The sequence below is a fragment of the Lucilia sericata genome, unplaced genomic scaffold, assembly GCF_015586225.1.
Source record: "Lucilia sericata isolate MDLA Ls3-8-SP2 unplaced genomic scaffold, ASM1558622v1 Contig000981F_arrow, whole genome shotgun sequence".
Lineage (NCBI taxonomy): Eukaryota > Metazoa > Arthropoda > Insecta > Diptera > Calliphoridae > Lucilia > Lucilia sericata.
This window is the reverse complement of record NW_023994964.1, coordinates 34,246-59,778: the sequence shown is the minus strand read 5'-3', so window position 1 is coordinate 59,778 and position 25,533 is coordinate 34,246. Positions and strand designations below refer to the sequence as shown.

Genomic DNA, 25,533 nt, shown 5'->3' with positions numbered 1-25,533 from the left:
ATCGTATGTGCCTGATCGCATAACAGACACAGCATATGTCGGAAACTTTGAAACGCTGATCCCAGATAGAATATCTTGGTCAAGCGCAACACAAGAGCAAATACCAGTAGGACTCCGTTGTTACACGGATGGCTCTAAATTGGGGGAAAAAGTGGGTCTGGGGTTCTATATTGAAGACACATAAACAGAAATATACCACCGTTTACCAAGTCATAACACAAGCTTCCAGGCAGAAGTCCGAGCAATAACGGAATGTGTAAATTGGATTAGAATAAATATGGCGCCCACGGCCCTTAATATATTCACCGACAGCCAGAAGGGAATTAGGGCGATATCAGGTGATATAATTAAAGCTATGACCGTATTGGATTGTAGGAAAGCGTTAACCAAATACTCCTCCATAGGTAAGGTTTACATCATATGGGTACCAGGCCACTCGGGAGTAGTCGGCTACGAAAGTTTGAATGTAATAGTTTTAAAGAGAAGGGAGCTGACAAACGCAAAGTATGGGTGAGAGAATCCCATAAGGCCTCTTAGAATAATGTGGTGGGTTGTATGATGGTACGTATTCTGACTGGACACGTAGGATTAAGAGCATATCTATACAAAATAGGACGTGCGGATTCAGACGAATATAGAGCATGTATTTCTTCGGATTTGATTTAATAAACATACTTCTATCAACCTAACATAAACAAACGGGATTATGGACACAACTACATATAAAAAATTGGAGATGCTGATTCATACGAATGTAGAGAAACTATGGGCCCATGCTTTCGTAGAATTAAGATTCAAATATCTTGCTAGCTAAATATTCCGGATATAACATTATAACAGGAAACTGAGTTTCTGAACATGGGACTGTAATATCTACATAGATCATCCACCTATTAACCTACCTAATTTCGTTGCTATAAATATCTCCATTAGTTTATGAGATACCACTGTGCAGGAATAAAACTTTTTTTTGTTAAATTTTATTTAAGATTTTTATTAATGCCAAGCTTTTTCTGGTGTATTTACAATAATTTGAAGTTTGAAATTTACTAATAAATAATTTTATAAAATAAATATAATTATCTTTGTTATTTGATGTTTTTATGTCTTCTTTCCATTATTTTTTCTTTTGTAATTAAATTCTATTTAGATTTTTTCTTTTAAATTAAAAATAATTTCAATATTATATGCTTTTCTTTGGTATTCATTTTAACAATAATAATAGACTCATTTTATTTGTTCAACATAAAACAATTAACAATATTAAAATGTATTTGTTTTTCTTGTAATTATTTTCAGTTTTTTAAATTTTAATAGTGGATTTAAGTAATTAACAATAATAAAATTACAGTTGAAAAATGTTAAAACTTAAATTGTAAAAGGGGGGAGGGGGTAGGAAATAAGTGTATAAAGTGTAAAAAGTACATTATACGTAAATAAGTAATAACAAAAATTATTTGTTTTAAATTTAATTTAATTATTAAAAACAAATATTATTAATATTTTTTTCTTTTTCTTATTTTGTTTTGTTGTATAAAAATTAAAGACATTTTTTAAATATTCAACAAAATTATTAAAATCGGCATATTATTATTCTTGTGTGTCTAAATGCCGACTTTTAGGGGCATGTATGTAAGTAAGTCAGTATGTATGTATGTAGAATATGTATTTGTATTTACAGCATACATTTAACTAGATTTGTTTCTTTTGTTGTATTTGTTTTTTACTTTTCTTTCTTTTTACTAAATTAGTATGAATGTATGTGTGCATATACATACGTGTTTGTGTGTGTGTTTTTCCTATTATTTACGCAAGTATTTTGTTTTTTTAAGAAGGCTTTTTTTCTCTCTTCTCTTAAATAGTCTTTTGTTATATTTTGTTTGCTTTTCTTATTTCCGTTTTCTCATTACAAAATGTCTGTCATACATTTCCGTTTGAGTAAATGTGTTAATGTGTATGTGTGTATAAGAATTGAGTAATGTGCATGTTTGTCAATGGATCAATGTCTGCATGTAAATAATTGTTCTCTGCTAATGTTGTTGTTGCTGTTGTTGTTAAATTAGTTATATGTATGTAAATATTTAACATAAGCTCTGTGCTCTAAGTATTATATTATGCATTTATTGTTGTTGTTGTTATTGTTATTCATATTATGTACGTATTTATGTATGTATGAATATTGTTTACATGTGATGTTTTACTTTAATATCATTGTTTACTCTACTCGCACGAGAGTATTTTATCATTATTTTTTTATATTTGTTTAAATATTTGTTTATGTTTTTTTGCGTTTATTGTGATTAAATCTTCTGTAAATATGAGTGAATGTTGTAAAATTTGGTTTAAAATATTTTTTGGCGGTGTTTTTTTTATATATAAATATTAAATACATTGATAGAGAGTTATTTGTGAATATGAATTTTTAAATAAATTTTTTTTGATAAAACAAGGCATTTGCAAATCATTTTAATTAGGCATTTAATATTTATTATACAAGTTTTATATTTAATCATTTAATTTAATTTTTTTTTAATATTATTTCTATAGAAAAGGCACAAATTTACATAAATAATATGGGGAAATAACTTAGATTAAATTTTCGTTGTGAATATTTATTGTAATGCATTTTGGTAGATGAGATTTTAAGAATTATTTGCTTAATTTTGTAATTAAAAATTTATATAGTGGCAATTAAGCCTCTTGTAAAGAACGGCAACAATGAATTCTCAAGAAAAACAAGTAAGTAATAAGTAGGTATATTCGGCCATGGTCGACCATATGATAGCCTACAACCATTCGGAAGTTTGATTGCTTTTATTAACGACACCTGTACGTATACGTTTATTTTATTTATTTATTGATATTATAAATATTAAGTATTCGTCTAAGAAGCCTCGAGAAGCACTTGAAAGTAATTTTATATGTTCACAATTTTTGCTATTTATGGCAAGAGCTAAAACTTTGCCTCGAGAATAAATCAAAATTCTGAACGGTTTGTAAGATATGAACCAGTGAAAATGATTACCACTTAGCAAAAGTTATACTGAGGGCTCAAAGGTCTTTTGACCACGGGCCTTTTTTGTCTTTTATCACGTAGTGGGTCTGGTTAGAGGCCACTCGGGGAGAATCGGCAAAACAGTAGTGAATGAAGGGAAGGAAGCTTAAGGAAGTTAATCTGACGAATACAGAAGCGTCGGAAGTAACGAAGGTTAAATTAAAAACATAATGAAACGGTGGATATGACAACTAATATCCTATGGGATGACACTTTGCAGATATTGGTTTGATTGTATATACATATTCTTGATGTCATTGTTCGCAATGCCACTCGCTGTAAAAAGGGCATAAGATGGGGCCTCAACGAACGACTGGAATGCCTAGAGTACGCAGATGACATCTGTGTGCTATCGCATATTCCAGCCTGCGGTAATATCAAATGAGAAGCTATGGCGCAGGATAAATTAAAGTATAAAAACCGAAATGCTCCTTCGCAATTGGAAATGGATAGGTAATACGCTACGTAGATCCAAGCAGCCATCGACTAGACACCACAGGGCAACACACGGAGAAGAGGATGCTTGACAACTTGAGATTGAGATATCTCAATGCGGTTTTAGCTGGAGATAGATAAAACAAAAATCATCCAATAGATCTGAATGGAACCAATTTGTGGTGGCCCTTTGTTATTCATAGGAACCATAGGACATAATATATATATACATATTCTTAGTGGGCACACAGGTTTACGGACACAACTATACAAAATTGAACTAACGTATTCAGACGGAACATTACTCTGTCATTAACAGGCACTCGTGGAAATTAGATCCAAATGTCATTGTAAGCAATGTTATTGTAAATATTACGTTTATAAGGAATGCCGATTGTAGTTTCTGAAACCCTGAAACACTTTATCTGTCATTACTAGGCTTTTATCAAAATTAGATCCATGTTAGTCATATTATATCATATTTTTCATCCCTCTGGAGCACTGATTGGGAAATTTTAAGGAACTACGTTCAGTGAATTGAGTTTCTGATTAATGGACGATAAATCTCTTTATATAGCCCAGGAAAATTAGCCGACAAAATAAGCAAACTGTGGAATTTTAGATAGATTTATGAAAGTTGGCATAAGGCTTCGTCCTGGTGTCTCAATTAAAGGGCCTAAGCAAGATATAGTAATTTTTGAATATATGTAGTATACAAAATTTCTAATACAATTCTTTAAACGTATTTGGCTCCTATTATATTTTCCAAAAAATAATTCAAAACAGCTCAGGCACTAATAAGAAATCAAATATTGTTCATAAATTTTCAATTTCAACTTGCAATGATGTCGCTCCCTAAAGGGTTAAGAGTTAATAAATATTGAATGTAAATTTAATGCAAAATAATTGTAGTAAACTCCCGTTGATGGGTTTTATTTATATCAATTCATTTTTTATTTAAAATTTCCACAGGTAAGTAAGTCTTTTTTGTTGGCCACATAAAATTTAAAATGTAAAAAATAATTTCATTTATATATGGACCATTTTAAATTGCATAATGTATGAGAAACACTTTATTCATGCTTTCATGATAATATTTAATGAAAATAAATTTAAATATATTAATAAGAGTTATATGTGATAATAGTTTATACATTATTAAAAAAGGTAAAAAATGTATGTGTGAATGAGTATTTTGCTTTGGGCATTTTTAGTAAGGGGCTATTATACATATAATAAAATCATAATTTTTTTTTTAAACAATTTTAAAAATGAAAATTTTGTATTATTTTAGGTTAAAAGAAGATGTTTTCTATGTGTAACTGAAATTTAAGCCATTTAAATTAATGACCGTTTCAGCAACATGTCTGTGGAAAATCACAAAACTTCTAACTACGAAACCAATATACAGGATATACATATGTATATTACGGTGGCCCCGTCTGTATGGAAGAAAAATAAAGTGTCAATGTTCCCAACTAAAATTAAAGTTTAATTGATTCCAAGATAAGATTTCTGAAAATATTTTTCCTGACGCCAATAATTGGGGAGCTGGATCAAAGGATAAAGAGGTACTTTTTTGAGGTTTTTATGATTTTTTTCATATTTCTTCCATAGGAAAGAAATGTAGTATTGACATTGCAAAATAATGTAAACAATAACATAGAAACCGTTGTTTACAAAGCAAGCATAACAAATAAGTAGATGTTTTTGGGATAAATTTTGTTAATATTGTAGTTAAACTGAAAAATTAGATTTATAATAGAATGAAACTATAAAGTGTTATATACCATTGTAAAGCTAATGAAATTACACGTAAAATATAGCTAGCAGAAAGCCTGGGACAAAATAAAGTTTAAAATATAATAAAATACAAAACATAACGAATTTGAAAAAACAGAAAAAACCATTTCGGTGAAATTGTATGAGGTTTATAATGTAATAATTTTAATTAATTACATTAAATAATTTTATGTAAACATTTGAAAAACTTAACAATTTTGCGAAAAATTACGACATATGTAATAATTTTGGAGTTGTATATAAAATTGTTTTATGTCATTGAAATCGTTTCCCAAAGACCTTTCATATGATACTAAATTTGCATATGGTTTATTTGCAAGAAATATGATAAAAATCATAAAAAATTTAAAAAAGGGCAAATGTATATAACATTTAAATGTGGATTCAAAAATTTTTTAAGAATTTGATATTGTTCAATATGGGATTATTACCATTTCAAAATTGTTGTGGAACCTTAAGGTGTATGAAAAATTTAAGCAGGCCTAGTACCTAGTACTTTGTATTAGATCAGTAACAAGACGTTGTAAACCATTGTATTGTATGTAATTGTCTGCTGGAATGCAAATCTAATACTCTGTTTTTGCTGTCTAAAGACTTCATTACCAATCAATTAGCCCTAAACTTATGATTTCGTGTTGCTCGACGCTTGAAACCTGACAATGTTGACCATCTGACTGTTATGGATATTCGATCCACGCTGCTATTCTAACTAAAATGTCGTCCAGACGTTTCTATAATGAAATAATGCACGGAACCAAAAGAAAAGTCTAGGAAGAGGAAATCACTGTTAGTTATATATCTGTAAGAGAAAGAGGTATTGTTGAATTATCCGTTCATTACATATTCCCCATGCCATGGAAACAAAATGATGTCAAAGTGGGGACTAGCAGTTAATACAATTAATAAGGAATATCGAACCTTAAGCTTTGGAAGTTGTTGCCAGGATAGATGTTAAACTATCTGTTCTTCTTAGATTATTAGATTATATGATATAGAACAAGTTTATGAACACGTAATAAGAGACTAAACAACAAAAAAAGGCCAAAGTCATGCAAGTTTTTTATGGACCCCCAAAGATTTGGGTCCTCTGTGTCATTTTTGCAAAAAAGTGATATTTTTCTCAGGCTTATATCTTGCACATCGTTCGTAATTTTGATTTGTAGCTCTTGTAATAAAGAACAAAATGGTGAACATATAAAATCCAAAAATCTTCAACTTCATTTTTTCATTTCAAGTGGAAAGTTTTACATTGTGAAATTGTACTGCTTTTATTAAAGACATCTGTACGTATGAGTGTTAATGATTTATTGATATTACAAATATTAAGTATACGCCTAATTTAGGGAAATACTTGAAGTATTTTTTAACATGTAACAAATGGAATTTTTTAAAACTTTTTGCGATTTTTATCCTGAAGATAAACTTGTCTTTTATGAAAACAGCTACAACTTCTAAATCTAAATCTAAATTACGAACGGTTTGCAAGATATGAGCATAAGAAAACGATATTACAAAAGTACACCGAGGCACCAAATCTTTGGGAACTCATAAAAAGTGCATGACTTTGGACAAAACTGGGAGACACAGTTCGTTTTATCTTTTGGTTCTTTATCATGTAGAAGTGTCAGTATATGGTTATATACAGATGGCCAGGTATTCAGGACACTCTTTTAAGAAAATTAGCAGAACTTCTCAACAGATTTGCCAGTGGTAATGAGCTCATAGAGCATGTATTTGTTGATAAGACAGTATTTGTCCTAGTAGATGGTATCAGTCATTAATTATTCTAGAGAGTTTAGTGTTCAAAATTACGAAAAGATATTTGGCTCCCAAGAAAATGCCATCCAGCCGAGGTGTTTAATCTCTGAAAGAAATTTCAGTTCGGTCTTTGGAGGGTTGACCTCTTGACCATTTTTCGTGGCCCATTAGATAACATATCGTTAGAAGAAATTTGCATTAGAAAATTAATATTTGCAAGATATATAGTTCGCTAATTCGTGCAAATACAAATAATTTTTTGCTTTATTTTATACACATTTTGATTCAAAAGTAGGAAACATTTTATTCAGTTTATAGAAAATTATAGTTCAAAATATAATTTGAAAGCGACTAAAGCGACTAAACTGTTAAATTTATATTTTTCTAAATAAGTAATTTATTCATAATTCCAAAAATATTTTTGAATGATTTTTTATGCCCGTTTCAAAAGCTATCACAATTAAAAAAAAATAAAATTTATTAAAGGCAATTCTAATTCTTATTATTTTACATTAATTTTTAAACTTTTACCAAGTTTGTATGATTTCATGAATATTTATGAAATTTATATTTTTAAGGATTAATAACATTTTTAGTATTAAATTTATTTAAAAAAATTCTTTTAACTAATAAAGCGTAGGGTTTATTCGGTTTTTTTGGTACTTTTTGCATTTTGAGGTTTTGCTCCAAAAGAGACTAGAGTTTATTTAAAAAACACTGGCATTATTTTCTTTTGGTATTTCGTAATTAACAACTAATTTAATTAAATTTAAACTAATTTCACTTTTTACACGTATGAATATATGTAGGTATGTTTGTGTATGTGTGTATTTATATGAGTTTAGGTATGTCGATTTTCGTACAATATATGTATGTTATTATAATTTTATGAGTTATTTTTACAGTATGTTCAAAAAGTAATTCACATATGTTTCTTTTTCGTCTATAATATGTGAATAGTTTTGTAGCATACTGAGATGCACATTTGTACGTACATAAATATTTATTTTGTACCAGTAACGTTTAATTTATCATAAAAGTAGATAAATATTTATAAAATTTTTAAAACATCTTCAAATATATGAGCATTTAAATTTGTTGAAATATTTAATATTCTAAAACAACGCCACTATACATGAGTTTCAGCAAGATGATCTTTAACTGACTCGGAAATTTTCCCGGATTAGCTTGGTGTCATGGTTTTCACCTGATATCAAGCATGTTTTATATGCTTTTATGTCCAACCGCACCTTATATTGGTGTTCCGCCCATTATAGTTTGAAATATTTATATTGATATTAAAATTACTTGTACAAAATGTGGTAATATTAAATGTTATTATTTCCCAGATAAACGAATTTTAAAATCTTATTCATGTGGAATATGCCACGCCCACTATATTTTGTACCTCCATGTCCTAAATATTTAAAATCATACGAATATACTGACACACACTGGTGACTCTAGCTGTAACAGTATCCCTGTTTATATCGATGTCAAAGTTTAACGTGCTATAATTTCCAAAATAAAATCATTTTACTTTTTTATGCATATGAGAGATACCACGCCCACTATTTTTAGGCCGCCCATTTCCCACTAAACATTTATATTGAAACTTAAGTTACAAATACAAATTTTAGTAAATTTAGCTTTAATAGTAGATTTCAAGGTTATCGGTGCAAAAACTTTTCAACACTGGGTATTTAAGTTTCTCATATATACGAATTTTAATTAGTATGCTGTATATGGGTGTGGCACCTCGCCCATATACAAACATGTTAGTTCATGTTTGATCACACTGTTCGCTGTGTAATTTTTTGCCTCCTGAGGTTTACTTTCAAATAAGTAACTTAACTTTAAAATCGGTGACCATAAAATAATGATTTTTGGCCGTAATGGCCCACAATGGACTGTCTCAAAAAGGCAACTTTAACAAATATAGAATAGAACATACTCGAGACTATATAATAGACTATAGCCGAGACTAGGGAATAGAACAGACTCTTGACTATATTCGAGACTATAGAACAGACAATAATCGACTCCATAGAACAGACTATAGTCGAGACTATAGAATAGACTATAGTTGAGACTATAGAATAGACTATAGTTGAGACTATAGAATAGACTATAGTCGAGACTATAGATGAGACTATAAAAGAGACTAGTCGAGTCTCTAGAATAGACTAGTCGGGACTATAGAATAGACTATAAACGAGACTATAGAATATACTATAGTCGAGACTATAGAATAGACTATAGTCGAGACGATAGAATAGACTATAGTCGATACTATAAAATAGACTATAGTCGAGACTATAGAATAGACTATAGTCGAGACTATAGAATAGACTATAGTCGAGACTATAGAATAGACTATAGTCGAGACTATAGAATAGACTATAGTCGAGACTATAGAATAGACTATAGTCGAGACTATAGAATAGACTATAGTCGAGACTATAGAAGTAGATTATAACTATAGAATAGACTATAGTCGAGACTATAGAATAGACTATAGTCGAGACTATAGAATAGACTATAGTCAAGACTATAGAATAGACTATAGTCGAGACGATAGAATAGACTATAGTCGAGACTATAAAAAAGACTATAGTCGAGACTATAAAATAGACTATAGAATAGACTATAGTCGAGACTATAGAAATAGATTATAGTCGATACTATAGAATAGACTATAGTCGAGACTATAGAATAGACTATAGTCAAGACTATAGAATAGACTATAGTCAAGACTATAGAATAGACTATAGTCGAGACGATAGAATAGACTATAGTCGAGACTATAGTCGAGACTATAAAATAGACTATAGTCGAGACTATAGATTAGACTGTAGTCGAGACTATAGAATAGACTCTAGTCGAGACGATAGAATAGACTATAGTCGAGACTATAGAATAGACTATAGTCAAGACTATAGAATAGACTATAGTCAAGACTATAGAAATAGATTATAGTCGATACTATAGAATAGACTATAGAATAGACTATAGTCGAGACTATAGAATAGACTATAGTCAAGACTATAGAATAGACTATAGTCGAGACGATAGAATAGACTATAGTCCAGACTATAAAAAAGACTATAGTCGAGACTATAAAATAGACTATAGAATAGACTATAGTCGAGACTATAGAAATAGATTATAGTCGATACTATAGAATAGACTATAGTCGAGACTATAGAATAGACTATAGTCAAGACTATAGAATAGACTATAGTCGAGGCGATAGAAATAGATTATAGTCGATACTATAGAATAGACTATAGTCGAGACTATAGAATAGACTATAGTCGAGACTATAGAATAGACTATAGTCAAGACTATAGAATAGACTATAGTCGAGACGATAGAATAGACTATAGTCGAGACTATAAAAAAGACTATAGTCGAGACTATAAAATAGACTATAGAATAGACTATAGTCGAGACTATAGAAATAGATTATGGTCGATACTATAGAATAGACTATAGTCGAGACTATAGAATAGACTATAGTCAAGACGATAGAATAGACTATAGTCGAGACTATAGAATAGACTATAGTCGAGACTATAGAAATAGATTATAGTCGATACTATAGAATAGACTATAGTCGAGCCTATAGAATAGACTATAGTCGAGACTATAGAATAGACTATAGTCAAGACTATAGAATAGACTATAGTCGAGACGATAGAATAGACTATAGTCGAGACTATAAAAAAGACTATAGTCGAGACTATAAAATAGACTATAGAATAGACTATAGTCGAGACTATAGAAATAGATTATAGTCGATACTATAGAATAGACTATAGTCGAGACTATAGTCAAGACTATAGAATAGACTATAGTCGAGACGATAGAATAGACTATAGTCGAGACTATAAAAAAGACTATAGTCGAGACTATAAAATAGACTATAGAATAGACTATAGTCGAGACTATAGAAATAGATTATAGTCGATACTATAGAATAGACTATAGTCGAGACTATAGAATAGACTATAGTCAAGACTATAGAATAGACTATAGTCGAGACTATAGAATAGACTATAGTCGAGACTATAGAATAGACTAAAGTCGAGACTATAGAATAGACTATAGTCGAGACTATAGAATAGACTATAGTCGAGACTATAGAATAGACTATAGTCGAGGCTATAGAATAGACTATAGTCGATACTATAGAATAGACTAAAGTCGAGACTATGGAATAGACTATAGTCGAGACTATAGAATAGACTATAGTCGAGACTATAGAATAGACTATAGTCGAGACTATAGAATAGACTATAGTCGAGACTATAGAATAGACTATAGTCGAGACTATAGAATAGACTATAGTCGAGACTATAGAATAGACTATAGTCGAGACTATAGAATAGACTATAGTCGAGACTATAGAATAGACTATAGTCGAGACTATAGAATAGACTATAGTCAATACTATAGAATAGACTATAGTCAAGACTATAGAATAGACTATAGTCAAGACTATAGAATATACTATAGTCAAGACTATAGAATATACTATAGTCAAGACTATAGAATAGACTATAGTCGAGACTATAGAATAGACTATTGTCGAGACTATAGAATAGACTATAGTCGAGACTATAGATTAGACTGTAGTCGAGACTATAGAATAGACTCTAGTCGAGACTATTCTATGAGTCTATTCTATGACTATAGTCGAGACTATAGAATGGACTATAGTCGAGACTATAGAATAGACTATAGAACAGACAATAGTCGAGACTATAGAACAGACAATAGTTAATATGGTCCTATCCTTATACATTTTTGTAGAGGGATGTCCTCATCGGTTATTTGTGCAGAATATCATCCTGATATTAGTGTTTATAAGGGAATTTTGACCTTTAAGTAATATTCTGAAGGGGACTTTATATAGGGGTGATACAAGATCATTTATGAGCTTAAAAGCCCTATTCCGGGGGTACGGTTGTTTGGGGACTATGGGGCCTATTTCTAATAGGCGTCGTCCTTGAAATGTATATGCTAATTTTCATCAAATTATCTTAAATGTTTACATGGACACACAGAAGGACATAGCTACATCGACTGAGACGATAGATTCTGAGACGATTTTAAGGTGGGTGTAGGACCAAGATTTTGGGTTGTTACAAACATCAGCACAAACGCATAATACCCTTCCCACTATGGTAATGTAGGGTATAAATATTTCAGACGGCAGAATATTTACAGGTTGAACGAAACTTGTATCTTTCTTCTTTTCATTTAGAGTCTCAGTCGGAAACATTGATATAAGGTTATGTTTTTTTTTTTTTTTTAAATGCTCATATATTTTTTTAATTTAGTCAAAATTTCTTTGAGTTTCGTAAATTATTTTTAAATTTTCTGGGATTTATTAAAATAAACCATAAAAATACTTAAACGTTACTGGTACAGAAACAAGATTTTTCAAATTTAGCATTTGATTAAAGCGTTTTCCTTAATTTTTGCGTGTTAATATTTTAAAAGTTGCACTTTTTGATTTATATAGGAAAATGGTCTTGGGCGGAACTTCCGAACGCATAGACCACTTTCTACATAAGAAGCACAAAAAGTGCAACATTTTTTTTCAAACTAAACACGCAATATAATTACTTAAAAAATTTATGTTTAACTTTAATAACTATTTATTTATTTTCATAATTAATTTTTTTTTTTGGTTTTTTGTTGGTATTATGTTTAAAAAAGGCAGTCGAAAATATTAATTAAATTTAAAGTTTTTTTTTGGATTTTAGTTTCAATATTTAAATTGTTTTAACTTGGTTTCTCTTTTATATTTGTTCCTAAATTAATTTTATTTAATTTAAATAAATAACTAATATTATATTTTAATAAATAAACAAGTTAATATTTCTTTTAATAACAATAATTTTAATTTGCTGAATAAAAACAAATAATATTACAATTTATTACATAATAATGGGGGGAGGGTAGGGTTTTTACATAAATTTCAAATTTATTTGTTGTTTTTTGTTGTTATTTTTAAATTATTTATATAATTGTTTAATTTATATATTATTTTATCACGTTGTTTGTGTTTCCCTTTGTTACTTGTTAAAATTAATGCTTAGAATGTAAATAATTTAATTAATATTTTTTAATAATTTGTTTTTATGTTTGTTTTATTTAAAGAATTTTCTTTTATTTTATTTATAATTTTAATGAAAATTTTACTAGAATGGTGCATTTATGGCTTTTTTTTCAATTATTTTTTTGAGCTTAAATGAAGTTTTTTTAATTCACTATTTATGTTGTTTTTAGCACATTATGGGAGTAAATTCATATAAATGCATTTTTAATTTGAATTTAAATAAAAAAATGGCGATTTCCTCATAATAAACTAATATTTTTAACGAATATCTGTTGCTAGAAATAAATATCATATGAATTACATTAGGCGCAACCAACAGAAATTTTGTGTCAATACTAAGAAACAGATTTAGTTGCTGCAATCAAATTTATTGATCAGTTGATCATAACGTAACAAATTTCTTTGCCAATCTACGAGATTTTGTATAAATATTTAAAATAAATCCATTTAATTAACAATAAGCTTTCAAAATAATGTAAAAAATATTTTTTTTTTAATTTTTTTTTTGGTTTTTGCTCGAACATTTTTAAATTATTCCTGAGCTGTTCACCCTAACTTGAGCTTGATTTTTCTGTTTTATTTTTTTTAATAAAAAAAATTTGCTAAACTTGTTAATTATGATATTTAGTATAATTTTGTAATAGGTTCTCTATTTTAATAAAATTAAGAAAATGCATTTATATGAATTTCTCAAGATGTTTTAAAAAATATGTTTTTCTTTCGTTTTATTAAGAATTCGGTTTTCGTGGGGCATGGAGGGGGGTTGTATTTCAATTAAGTTTTTTCTTTTGGAATTTTGCATATGTAGATATTTATTAATTGTTTGTAATATTTTTCAATTATTATTAATATCTTGCGTTTATTTTTTTGTTCGTTATATATTTAAATTTTTATTTCGCAGTTTGTTAATTACTTTTTTTTTTTAATTGTCGTTTTGGTTTTTAGTTTATTTGCAGTGATTTACGTTAAAATAAACAGCATTTTTAGTGTTGACTTTGTTATTTTGTAATTTATTTCTTTTTTTTTTGTTTTAATAATTTTTTGTTTTGCTTTATTTTATAATTTTATGAAAATCCTTTATAGTGTACAAAGAAAAATATTAAGAAAATGGCGTATGCTGTTGGAAATGTAATTCTAGCAATTACATCTATGGTTTTTGCGATACGTATTGGATGTGGAGGTTCCTTCTTGCGTACTTGTACAAAGCAAGTCTGAAAATATATTTAAAAAATATAGTTGTTTAATATGAAATGTTCTATATTTTAAAATAAAAATTAAAAAGTATCTTAATATACATATGTTCTATGAGTATTTCCAGGTTGCAAGTTTGATTTGGTATACGATTACCAAGTTTGTATATCTAGTTGAATAGATTACCCTAACTGAAATTTTAATGTACCCTGAAAATTGGGTGTTATCCCCAAAAACCGGTCTTTGTATCTCAAATTTCTTTAATCTGATTTTATTATACCCTACACCACCTTAGTGGGGAGGGTATATTGGATTTATGCTGATATTTTTAACGCAAAGAATTAATGGTCCTATACCTACCTTTAAGTATACCAATCGGCACAGAATCATTTCTGAGTTGATTAAGCGATGTCCGTCCATCCGTCTGTCTGTCCATGTAAACCAAACTGTCTGTCCATGTAAATCAAACTAAAGGTCGTAATTTTGAAGATAATTGGATGAACAAAGAACGAACTCTATTGATTTTGGTTGATATCGGGCCATTATATCACCTAGTCCCCATATACCCGGAACCCCTTAATTGGGATTTGGAGCTCATAATATGACAAATATACTAATATCCCTACAAAAATAGGCACAACTAAGTTTTATACAAGCATAAATAATACTGGAAAATTTCGTAATGAGCGGCCCTTATTTAACCCTAGCCCCCTTGCAAAGTCTCACTCTGAAAATGCTTGAACGTTGTTAATTCCCTGATAAAAAATGTATATTTCAATGAAATTCTGCATAATTAACTTTAATGTCAACCAACATCTCTCCACCAAATTTTGTTAGGATCGGTTCATTATTGACCCTAGTTCCCATATATAGCCTCCATTAGAAAGTTATCAAAATAAAGGAAAAATTCAACATAAATGCTTTACTATTAAAATTAATAAAGATATGGTCATAACTGGTGTAGGGTATTATATGGTCCGCCACGCCAAGCAGTAGAAAGTACATAAAAGGTATTCTTACTTTTTAAAAACATAAGTGAGTTATTAGGAACTTATTTGATATTTATTTTTAAATTACGAAAGTTAAATTTTACTTAATTTTTACTTTTATTAAATCTTTCAGTTGTGGAGATCTCAGTTCTCCCATCGGACATTTGCATTCGATACGAATGATCACAACAGCTATGAGCCACCCGATACATTGTATTTGTATAAAATAATCCAATAGATCTGTTACACCTAGATTGATACACGTTGAAATATATCGCATTCTTATACCTATGCTGATACTTTTTCGAAAAATGGTCATATAGATATCGGAAAGGGTATAGAAGTCGAAGTGCGTAGGTCAAAACGGTATGTGGTTCTTTTACAACTACAAGATGAGCAAATTAGATGACTCACCACCGCCCCTTTGTGTATTTTACACGTCGGTGGTAATTTTTGTACCTTTACCAAGAACTCGAACTATCTAATCTCTGACAATTGCCGCCCCGTTGTTTAGCTTCCGAGATGCAAAAACATCAATTCCGTTTACAAGCAGGCAGATGGGATGATCTCTGTTAAGTCGGTAACAGCGCCTAAGAGACTTAGACCGAAACACGAATCCATCATATAAGCCGAGAACTTGTTCTTACTCACAGAGAACACACTGTGGTAAATCTGCTATGAACAGAGTAGTCCCTGAACATACCCGCACAAGGAAGGAAAATTCCATGGTATCACTTGTATATATATCTTACATCCATCACTATTCAGCCCAGCATACTTCTTATTTATCCGACACATTATTTGAGAAAAACATCGCTCAAGGTATACATATGGCTAAGGCCCGCATACCTTACATCCATCCCGTATCAAATACACTTGACACCAACTCATTTCCAATGCTTAGTCCCGCAGTCACTCTTCTGTGAGGTATGTTTTGTCTCGGTAACAGCACTGCACTTATCCCGAATTATAGACTTTATCTTGTCTGTCTTTTAACCAAATTTTGGGTTTAAACCACAGCCACCACTTGCACCCCGAAGGCACCACTGCAAAAAAACCGGGTCAACACAAAGTACGAAACTCTGTCTTGTGAGCTAGCCGTTTCCGTGGTACCAGATTATTTAGTTCTCTGGTTCAATCATTCCAAGGAAAGACCTAGAATACATTTGATCATCACCAGTATATAGTCCCGACAGACTAGAGATATTTTATCCCCGGGATTTCAATAACACTAGGATGGGGAAGTTCATTAAGGTAACATGCCCCCGGGGGGAAGGAAAGGGTATAAGAAGAATAACATAAACCATGATACATTTCGTGGCAAATGATTAGTTGTTGTGTTACATAGCTCAATTGTTCTCCTCTTCCCACTTTTTCCCATACCAAACAGCACCGAGAACCTAAACAGTGGTTAAAGAAGACCAGTCGCTGGACAGTGGTTAAAGAAGACTAGTCGCTAACAATTCCTTTCCATTGCCGGGGTATGGATCGGCTGTAGTTCCTAGACTAGTCCACGTCACAGCATGGGTCGTCCAATCCCTTACGTACATACTAGAGGGAGTCAAATGTAAAGTTCCAATAACGTAAACAGTGGAAAACAATAACCAGCATCGGAAAATTAGCTGGAGAAACCTAAGCTAGTGGACTGCAAAGAACTGGCTGTCTATTCTTTTGCTGATATCTAGTAGGGTTGATCGCAGTGGGAACGGCTCGGCCGTCATGGCAAGCACCTCAATAGCAGCACAGGCCTATGCTGGAACGCCAAGAAATCTCCCTACTTCGGACATAGAGGACCAAGAGGTGACCTCAGCGGTTTCCGAAAAGATTGCGAACTGTTCCCTTTTCCTCCCTCACGACTCCCAAAAACCGCCCTCCTCGCAAAGAGTCCTCAAGGGAGGCTTTTGTACAAAGGCGTGCCGCCTTGTGCCTACACAGAGGGAAAAAGAAATATACACGCCTGGTACCAAATTGACATCAAACTGTTTATAATTTTTCAATAACATCCGTTGTCGAAGTATATACATACGTACGGCAACACTATGTATGTAATGTTGACAACATTGCAACAATTCGTTGTCGAAATCTAAATTGTATACACATCCGTTGTCTAAATGTTAACAAACGTGGTAAGCTCACTATTGGCAACGGTTTGTTTGTCAATAGTGAGCTTACCACGTTTGTTAACATTTAGACAACGGATGTGTATAAAATTTAGATTTCGACAACGAATTGTTGCAATGTTGACAACGTTGCGTTGGTAACATTACATAGTGTTGTCGTACGTATGTATGTACTTTGACAACGGATGTTATTGAAAACTTATAAACTCTTTGGCGTCAATATGGTACCAGGCGTGTATATTTGTTTTTCCCTCTGTGTAATAGAATGTCTTGGAACTAATCCGGTTGATGCACTTACAACAGCTGAGAAATCGTCAATAGATTGTGCCAAGGCCCTTCTCGCTGAGGAGAGTGTTTGAATCCTCAATCTAATACAGATGTATCGGACCAAGCCGTATCAGAAGTGCCAAAATGGCAGCGTTCGCAGAAAGAACATCTTCTCCAACAAACCTTCCTGCCGAAAACCAAACGTCCAAAGCAAACCGAGCCTCTGAACGAACATAATATTTACACTTTTTTTTATGTTAGAAGAGTTTTAAAATTAGATCGTATTAAAAAATATGAGATAAAGATGTTTAATTCCTAAAGCAATTAAAAATCCATTTTTTTTGAGGGTTATATCAAAAAAATGGATTTGTCGGGGTATTTAGAAAATTCGAAAAGTAATTTTTTGTACTAGACGTACAAACTGCACTAGGTCACGTGGAGAAGAATTTTGTCACACCGTGTCTGTCGGTCTATATTATGGTTGTTGAGATCAATTATCTGAAGAGATCCAAATCATGAATAATTAATTCTATTCTATAAAAATAAGTAAGAAAATATAGGCGGGCTTGGCCGACCATATGATACCCTACACCAGTTATGAATATTAAATGTGATTTATTTTTCATAATAAAGCATTTATCTTGAATATAACCTTGATTCCGATTTATTTAAGCAATTTATAGACGAAAAACTTATTTTCTAAAAGAGGCTTTATATGGGGGCTGGATAGATTTGTATTTATATAATATTTATATATTCAAGTCACTTTCTGAAGAGGGGGCTAGGGTCAAATGAAGTCCGATCATTTCAAGATTCGGCAAGGTCATCAATGCTTATGTAAAACTTAGTTGTGCGAACTTTTATCGAGATTCATTTATATTATACATAATTATGAGCTCAAAAGCCCTTTTCGGGGGGTTCAGTTGTATGGGGGCTAGGTTAACTAATGGACAGATTTTAACCATAGACTTCGCCCTTAGATCAAAACAAACGTGTATTCCAAATTTCATCAAATTATCTGGAAAATTGCGATCTGTACTTTGATTGCAACGTTTACATGGACACACGGACGGTCGGACATACTTAAATCTCAGAAAGTGATTCTGAGTCGATCGGTATACTTTAAGGTGGATATATGTGGTATTATTATTTTAATGCGTTACAAACATCAGCACAAATGCATAATAGCCTCCCCACTATAGTGGTGTAGGGTATAATAAATACAACAAGAACAATGCGTAACATAGAAAGGTGTATGTTGTTATTGTTGTCTTATAGCCAAAGTTAACGGTAGAGTCAGGGATGGAAGATTGTGTATGATTAAAAGTATAAAGATACATATGTATATATAAATTTTGTTTATTAAATATTTTTTTATTAAAATAAATACTATCTTTTTTTAAACACTACGTTGAAGTGTATAAAAGATTTTTTATAGCCGAATATATAATATAGAAGTTTTGTTTCTGTGTTTAATATTATAAAAAATGAAAAAGTACCATTTGAAGGAAGAAAAAAAGTTATATATTCACTGACTTACTCTACGCTCAAAGGGGAAATAGCTAAAGTACCTGATTGATTTGCATTAACCAAGGTATAAAGAAAGACACACATGGGTACTCCATAAAAATACTTCCAAAAAGTAAATACTTAAAATTCTGCTTAACTTTACAATTCTTATATTAAATTACATTTATGTACTTACCTCTGTTGCACAACCATTATTGGCTGAATGTGTACAAGGACTGCCACTACTTCCGCCACATGTGGTACAAGCAACAATTTCATTGGGTCCACCGGCATCACGTTTCTTTTCACCCTGATAGACGGCAGTAAATTTAAAAAACTTTAATTATAATTTCACATTTACGAATTTCAAATATTTTGTACAAATTATCACGTACAAATATATGTACGTATTGTAGGTGAGTATAAATTTAGTATTATTGTTTAAAATATTTATAAATTTGGGGTAAATTTAACAAAAATTTTTATACAATATCAAAATTTACAAAGTTGCAAGTAGTACATACAGTTTTGTATGTAGTTATATGTACAATTACACACAAAGAAATAAATTGTATAATATGATTTTATCAAGTTAAGATACAAAAAAAATAAAGTAAAAATTACAAATAGAAGAACAAATAAAATTGGCATTTGGGGTATACAATACATGGTTAATACACATTTATATTTATAAATATATTTAATACATATATATAGGTATGTAAATATGTAATTGCATTTTAATTTGTTAGTTTTATTATAGTTTTGGTTAAGTTTTTATTATTTTTTTTTTCATTTGTATTTAAATACACAATATATTTTTACGAGATTAAATAGCAGAATAAACAACAAAATTTTTAGCAAAAAAAGCAATAAAAAGTAGAAAGACAAAAAAATAAATAAACAAAATACATATATTTTCATTGCTTTGCTTGTTTTTTTGTTTCTTTCTTAATACACAATATTATCTATCAAACTAAATAATACAATGATTTAAAATTTAAACGAAAAATCTTATTTTTTTAAAGCTTTTAAGCAAATACATTTTTAAGAACTTTTCTTTATACTTACGGGCTGAATTAGTTGTTAAATGTCAATTCAGAGAAGCATTAAAATATTAGAAGAGGAGAGAACAAAACACACAAACATATTAAAAAAACTTAGATGTATTTAGTATTTATATATGAGAATTTATTAGAAAAAAAACAACAACATGTATTTAATTACACTGTAAATATGATTATGTCTGAAACATACACTGAGAAAAATTAATTATTAAATTGCTAAGAAATATTTGAATTTGTTAAAAATATCACGATTATAAGTCTCCTGAGCTCCCTAATCGATGTAAAATTTAGACCAATCTCTTACGATGATGATGTAATAAATGCCGAAGTGCTTTACGTGAACACCTGCCGTGTTCTACTGGTACATGTAAAAGCACTTTTCTCAAGTACTCGAGCTATCCAATCTCTGACCACTGCTGCGCTGTTGCTCAACTTCCAAGATGTAAAACCATCATTTCAGTCTAGTCTATAGTCTAGTCTATAGTCTAGTCTATAGTCTAGTCTATAGTCTAGTCTATACTCTAGTCTATAGTCTAGTCTATAGTCTAGTCTATAGTCTAGTCTATAGCCTAGTCTATAGTCTACTCTATAGTCTAGTCTATAGTCTAGTCTACAGTCTAGTCTATAGTCTAGTCTATAGTCTAGTCTATAGTCTAGTCTATAGTCTAGTCTATAGTCTAGTCTATAGTCTAGTCTATAGTCTAGTCTACAGTCTAGTCTATAGTCTAGTCTATAGTCTAGTCTATAGTCTAGTCTACAGTCTAGTCTATAGTCTAGTCTATAGTCTAGTCTATAGTCTAGTCTATATTCTAGTCTATAGTCTAGTCTATAGTCTAGTCTATAGTCTAGTGTATAGTCTAGTCTAGTCTAGTCTAGTCTATAGTCTATAGTCTATAGTCTATAGTCTATAGTCTATAGTCTATAGTCTATAGTCTATAGTCTATAGTCTATAGTCTATAGTCTATAGTCTATAGTCTATAGTCTATAGTCTATAGTCTATAGTCTATAGTCTATAGTCTATAGTCTAGTCTAGTCTAGTCTAGTCTAGTCTAGTCTAGTCTAGTCTAGTCTAGTCTAGTCTAGTCTAGCCTAGTCTAGTCTAGTCTAGTCTAGTCTAGTCTAGTCTAGTCTAATCTAGTCTAGTCTAGTCTAGTCTAGTCTAGTCTAGTCTATAGTCTAGTCTAGTCTAGTCTATAGTCTAGTCTATATTCTATAGTCTATAGTCTATAGTCTAGTCTAGTCTATAGTCTATAGTCTATAGTCTATAGTCTAGTCTAGTCTAGTCTAGTCTAGTCTATAGTCTAGTCTATAGTCTAGTCTATAGTCTAGTCTATAGTCTAGTCTATAGTCTAGTCTATAGTCTATAGTCTATAGTCTATAGTCTATAGTCTATAGTCTATAGTCTATAGTCTATAGTCTATAGTCTATAGTCTATAGTCTATAGTCTATAGTCTATAGTCTATAGTCTATAGTCTAGTCTATAGTCTATAGTCTAGTCTAGTCTATAGTCTATAGTCTAGTCTAGTCTAGTCTAGTCTAGTCTAGTCTAGTCTAGTCTAGTCTAGTCTAGTCTAGTCTAGTCTAGTCTAGTCTAGTCTAGTCTAGTCTAGTCTAGTCTAGTCTAGTCTAGTCTAGTCTAGTCTAGTCTAGTCTAGTCTAGTCTAGTCTAGTCTAGTCTAGTCTAGTCTAGTCTAGTCTAGTCTAGTCTAGTCTAGTCTAGTCTAGTCTAGTCTAGTCTATAGTCTAGTCTATAGTCTAGTCTATAGTCTAGTCTATAGTCTAGTCTATAGTCTAGTCTATAGTCTAGTCTATAGTCTAGTCTATAGTCTAGTCTATAGTCTAGTCTATAGTCTAGTCTATAGTCTAGTCTATAGTCTAGTCTATAGTCTAGTCTATAGTCTAGTCTATAGTCTAGTCTAGTCTAGTCTAGTCTAGTCTAGTCTATAGTCTAGTCTAGTCTATAGTCTAGTCTATAGTCTAGTCTATAGTCTAGTCTATAGTCTAGTCTATAGTCTAGTCTACAGTCTAGTCTATAGTCTAGTCTATAGTCTAGTCTATAGTTTAGTCTATAGTCTAGTCTAGTCTATAGTCTAGTCTATAGTCTAGTCTAGTCTATAGTCTAGTCTATAGTCTAGTCTATAGTCTAGTCTATAGTCTAGTCTATAGTCTAGTATATAGTCTAGTCTATGGTCTAGTCTATTGTCTAGTCTATAGTCTAGTCTATAGTCTTTTCTCAAGTACTCAAGCTATTCAATCTCTGACCATTGCTGCCCTGTTGCTCAACTTCGAAGATATAGAAACATCACTTCCAGTTACAACCACGAAGATGTTATGGCCTCTGTCAGCAACAGCACCTAGAGACGTATACGTTAGTTCGAAACACGAATAAATCAAATAGCAGAATATATATTAAAATTTCTAAGATATAAGAATCTAAATTATCGATGTTGGAGAACCATAGAATTTAAATAGGGTCTAAGCCCAACAGCCATAGTCGGCATGCAAATATTTATACTTTTGAAACCGACGCCTTGCGATCAGGATGAAATTTTGCACAATAGTTTTTATTGTTGATCTATATTGTTACAGATTTTTGGTGAATAAAAAGATTTCAGGATTTTGGCGAATAGAAAGAAGTATGTTCAAGGGGACCAACTTTGGAGATCCGTTTGCAGAAACTATTAACTCTAAAACACTTGGCTCCGATTACATTTAAATTTATAATAGTTTATTCGTTCCAGAATTATTTAGTTCCAGAAAATATTACGGAAGTTCAAAATTCCAGGAAAACATATTAATAATAATTTTCTCAGTGTAAGTTATCAGATTTTTATATTATGTATATATTTAATATTTTTATCATTTTTGTATATATGCAGTATGTTTGTTGTATGTTTCAAAATTATCATTATTTTTATTTTGAGTTTGGCATGAGAATTTTGCTAAAGTACTGTTATACAAGGCTTATGAAATGTACATGATTTAAATGAATGTTTCAGTTATAATCGTATGAATATGTAAGTATGGGTTGTAAGTATGCATGTATGTATGTAAGACGTACATATTCATGGTATGATGATATGTATGTAGACGCTTTTACAAAATACAAATTACCATAAAGTCGATGTCGGATGTATGTTTTTGTGACAAGTAGTATGAGTAAAAACGTTTAAAAAGGAATTATAATTATCTTTACTAAATAGTTAAGTATCTATTATATTTTGTATGTATGAGCTTTTTTTATTTATATGTATTTGAAGGATTCTTAACATTTTAAAATTTTACTTTTAAAAAGTCCCTTTTTCCTAAAAATTTTATATAAAATATTTGTGGATTTAATTATCAGTAGATTACTTTTATTGATTTTTAATTATAATTTTCTAAAAATAGTTTCATAAAAGATTTTCATTGGATTACGATTTATACCCTACGTCAAACATTAGTGATATATAAATTAAATACTTTATCGATATCTTATTTGTATAACAATTTTTATGTGACCAATATATTTAATCTGTCAGTTTATAGTCTTGACTAAAGATCCGACTATTGGACATAGTATTGGCTATATAACAGACTATAATTGTGACTACAGAGTAGTATATAGTGCTGACTCTAGATATGTATATGGTCTTGGCCATAGAAAAATTTATAGACTTGACTGTCTTGATTAAAGAAAAGTCTATAGTCTTGGCTATAGAGAAATTTATAGTGTTGGCTATAGAGAAATCTATTGTCTTGACTATAGAGAAGTCTATAGTCTTGACTATAGAGAAGTCTATAGTCTTGACTATAGAGAAGTCTATAGTCTTGACTATAGAGAAAACTGTAGTCTTGACTAAAGAGAAGTCTATAGTCTTGACTATAGAGAAGTATACAGTCTTGACTATAGAGAAGTCTATAGTCTTGACTATAGAGAAGTCTATAGTCTTGACTATAGAGAAGTCTATTGTCTTGACTATAGAGAAGTCTACAGTCTTGACTATAGAGAAGTCTATAGTCTTGACTATAGAGAAGTATATAGTCTTGACTATAGAGAAGTATATAGTCTTGACTATAGAGAAGTCTATAGTCTTGACTATAGAGAAGTCTATAGTCTTGACTATAGAGAAAACTGTAGTCTTGACTAAAGAGAAGTCTATAGTCTTGACTATAGAGAAGTATACAGTCTTGACTATAGAGAAGTCTATAGTCTTGACTATAGAGAAGTCCATTGTCTTGACTATAGAGAAGTCTACAGTCTTGACTATAGAGAAGTCTATAGTCTTGACTATAGAGAAGTATATCGTCTTGACTATAGAGAAGTATATAGTCTTGACTATAGAGAAGTCTATAGTCTTGACTATAGAGAAGTCTATAGTCTTTACTGTAGAGAAGTCTATAGTCTTGACTATAGAAGAATCTATAGTCTTGACTATAGAAGAATCTATAGTATTTACTATAGAAAAGGCCATAGTTTTGACTATAGAAAAGTCTATAGTCTTGCCTATAGCAAAGTCAATAGTTTTGGCTACAGAAAAGTCAATAGTCTAGAGTAAAATCTATAGTATGACTATAGTAAAGTGGAACAGTCTACAGTCTTAACTATAGAACAGTCTATAGTCTTAACTATGGAACAGTCTTGACAATAGACCAATCTATACTAATAAACAAACTTTAGTAATTCTAAAGTTCTGACTATAGAGCAGTCAGTAAAATTGAGTCCATTACAGTCTATACTTTATTAACACATGTTATAATAAATACCATTAGTATCCTTTCCAAACGCTGAGAGGTTAGACTAATTTTTCTGAAAGTTTAATACATAGAAGCAAACTTTAGTGGTTATTACTATATGTCAGTACCAAAAATTTCTTATATATTTGGCGTACGGAATAAAACCTGAAACTTCTATAAAAGCATTAAGAAAACAAAACTAAACTTTAAGAAATTTTGCTCATACATATAAACACTAAATAGCAATAAGTAAATTTAAAATCTATGTATATGATTTCTTTAACTTTATGGTAATAAAGTATTTTTGTTTTATCAAAACGATGTTAATTTGCAGAAGAAAATGAACAAAAAAGAATCGAATAAATATAAGAAAATAAAGAAATTTGAACAAAACTTTAAGTAAATAAGTAGTTTTAAATTAATGTAAATATAATGACAGGATTTTTTAACAGTTACAGATGATTTGTGGTGGCAACAGTATTGAGTTGGT

General features: G+C 30.5%; 1 protein-coding gene across 4 annotated transcripts in view; it reads right to left on the bottom strand.

Annotated features, from left to right (window-relative positions):
* Window positions 1-12,984: 12,984 nt before the first annotated feature.
* The window catches only part of LOC119609438, a 44,716-nt gene continuing 32,167 nt past the window's right edge, over window positions 12,985-25,533 (bottom strand). For all 4 annotated transcript variants that reach the window (XM_037964204.1, XM_037964205.1, XM_037964206.1 and 1 more), the window contains 2 exons: window positions 19,457-19,570; window positions 12,985-14,395 (listed from right to left, as the gene is read on the bottom strand). In XM_037964204.1, coding sequence (XP_037820132.1) covers window positions 14,249-14,395; window positions 19,457-19,570 — 261 coding nt within the window. In that variant the 3' untranslated portion in view covers window positions 12,985-14,248. The remainder of the gene's footprint in view (window positions 14,396-19,456; window positions 19,571-25,533) is intronic.